Here is a 1,500-nt window from a genome sequence, read left to right as displayed (position 1 = left end):
GATATAGAGTACAGCTCCCTCTACACTGTCCCCCTGATCAAACACCCCCAGGAACGGGTGGGTCATAGAGTACAGCTCCCTCTACACTGTCCCCCTGATCAAACACCCCCAGGAACGGGTGGGTCATAGAGTACAGCTCCCTCTACACTGTCCCCCCGATCAAACACTCCCCAGGAACGGGTGGGATATAAAGCTCCCTCTACACTGTCCCCCTATCAAACACTCCCCAGGACAGGGCCAGCACTTTCCCAGCCGGGTCTCAGTGCAGTACCAGGCCTGTGGCTGAAGCCCACTGACCATGGCCGACATTCACACCTTGAGGCTATTCAACTGTGTGTGGCCTCGCCAGCCTCCCATGCACCTGACGGCTGGGGCGGGCGGGCACAACGTGCCATCAGGAGCGATGCGGGAAGTGGGGGGGGGTGGCCGGGGGGGGGGGGAATATCCGCACTCCCTTTTCCTGATCACACACACCCCCCCCCCCCCCACCCCCCTGCTACTTACACAGCTGCACCACTGAATGCATGGGGCCCACGCCTCCCAGGATTCCCGGCAGCTGGTTCTTCCTGATGTCGTTCAGCCACTCGTTCAGGGCGTAGTTGATCACCTTGTCCACCCCGAGCAGACTGCGAAAATCACAAGGGGGAGGGGAAGGAGGTTACGTTGAGCGGAACAGGCAACAGGCAGCCTCTAGTGTCGGCCCACCGGCTGTGAGCGGGGTGGGGGGGGGGCAGGTGTGGAGCCAGTACACACGGCCCAGCGGTCTCTCATTTCCCCCCCGTGCCCTGCAGGACGCACCGACCCTGGTGGGAATTCACTGTGGGTGCAATCGCTCGCACAAAGCTAAAAGAGCGCGTTGTACCTCACCAACTGGATCACTGCACAGCCACGCAGGGTCACAGGAGAAGCAGAAGTAGTTGCGGGGCACAAATCCCCTTACTTCTAAACTGCCCCGGTTCCTTGAAGCAGTCAGGGTGTCTGTGTGTTGCCATACTCCATGGGGTGTGGTCTATGTTATCCACGTTACGGGGTTCAGCTGCCAAAGGTCAGAGTGTTGCCCTTGGAGGACAGGACCACAGCTATGTGAGAGGTGGCTGCTCCCGTCAACGCACACTGCAACCATGGCCTTACAAAAGCTCACTGATCTCCAACAAACCAGCTTGCGGTAGACAAGTGTAATTCCCGACTCAGGCGACTGACTGTGTGGAGTTTGCACGTTCTCCCCGTGTCTGCGTGCAGCGAGCCAAGCATCTCAACTTGTTCACCACCGAACCAACACGCGACCTCCCAGCGCACTGCCCTCCGATAGCGGGGTCTGATCCTGCGCAGGCGGACGGTCTGGACTGGAGAGACCAAAGGCATTGGCGCAGCGAGGGCAGGGATGTCAGCAGCTGGCCCGTACCCCCACCCACCCCCGCTGACGCAGGCAGAGCGACTGTACACCCCCATCCCCCGCTGACGCAGGCAGAGCGACTGTACACCCCCATCCCCCGCCGACGC

General features: G+C 60.8%; 1 protein-coding gene across 1 annotated transcript in view; it reads right to left on the bottom strand.

The window, feature by feature from the left end:
- Nucleotides 1-1,500, bottom strand: part of LOC122552343 (autophagy-related protein 2 homolog A-like) — an 11,475-nt gene that overhangs the window by 1,117 nt on the left and 8,858 nt on the right. Inside the window, exon 3 of the mRNA XM_043695096.1 lies at nt 505-626. Within this exon, the coding sequence (XP_043551031.1) occupies nt 505-626 (122 nt within the window). The remainder of the gene's footprint in view (nt 1-504; nt 627-1,500) is intronic.

This window comes from Chiloscyllium plagiosum, chromosome 8 (assembly GCF_004010195.1).
Source record: "Chiloscyllium plagiosum isolate BGI_BamShark_2017 chromosome 8, ASM401019v2, whole genome shotgun sequence".
NCBI lineage: Eukaryota > Metazoa > Chordata > Chondrichthyes > Orectolobiformes > Hemiscylliidae > Chiloscyllium > Chiloscyllium plagiosum.
The sequence above is the reverse complement of the archived record's forward strand: the minus strand, read 5'-3'. Positions and strand labels throughout refer to the sequence as shown.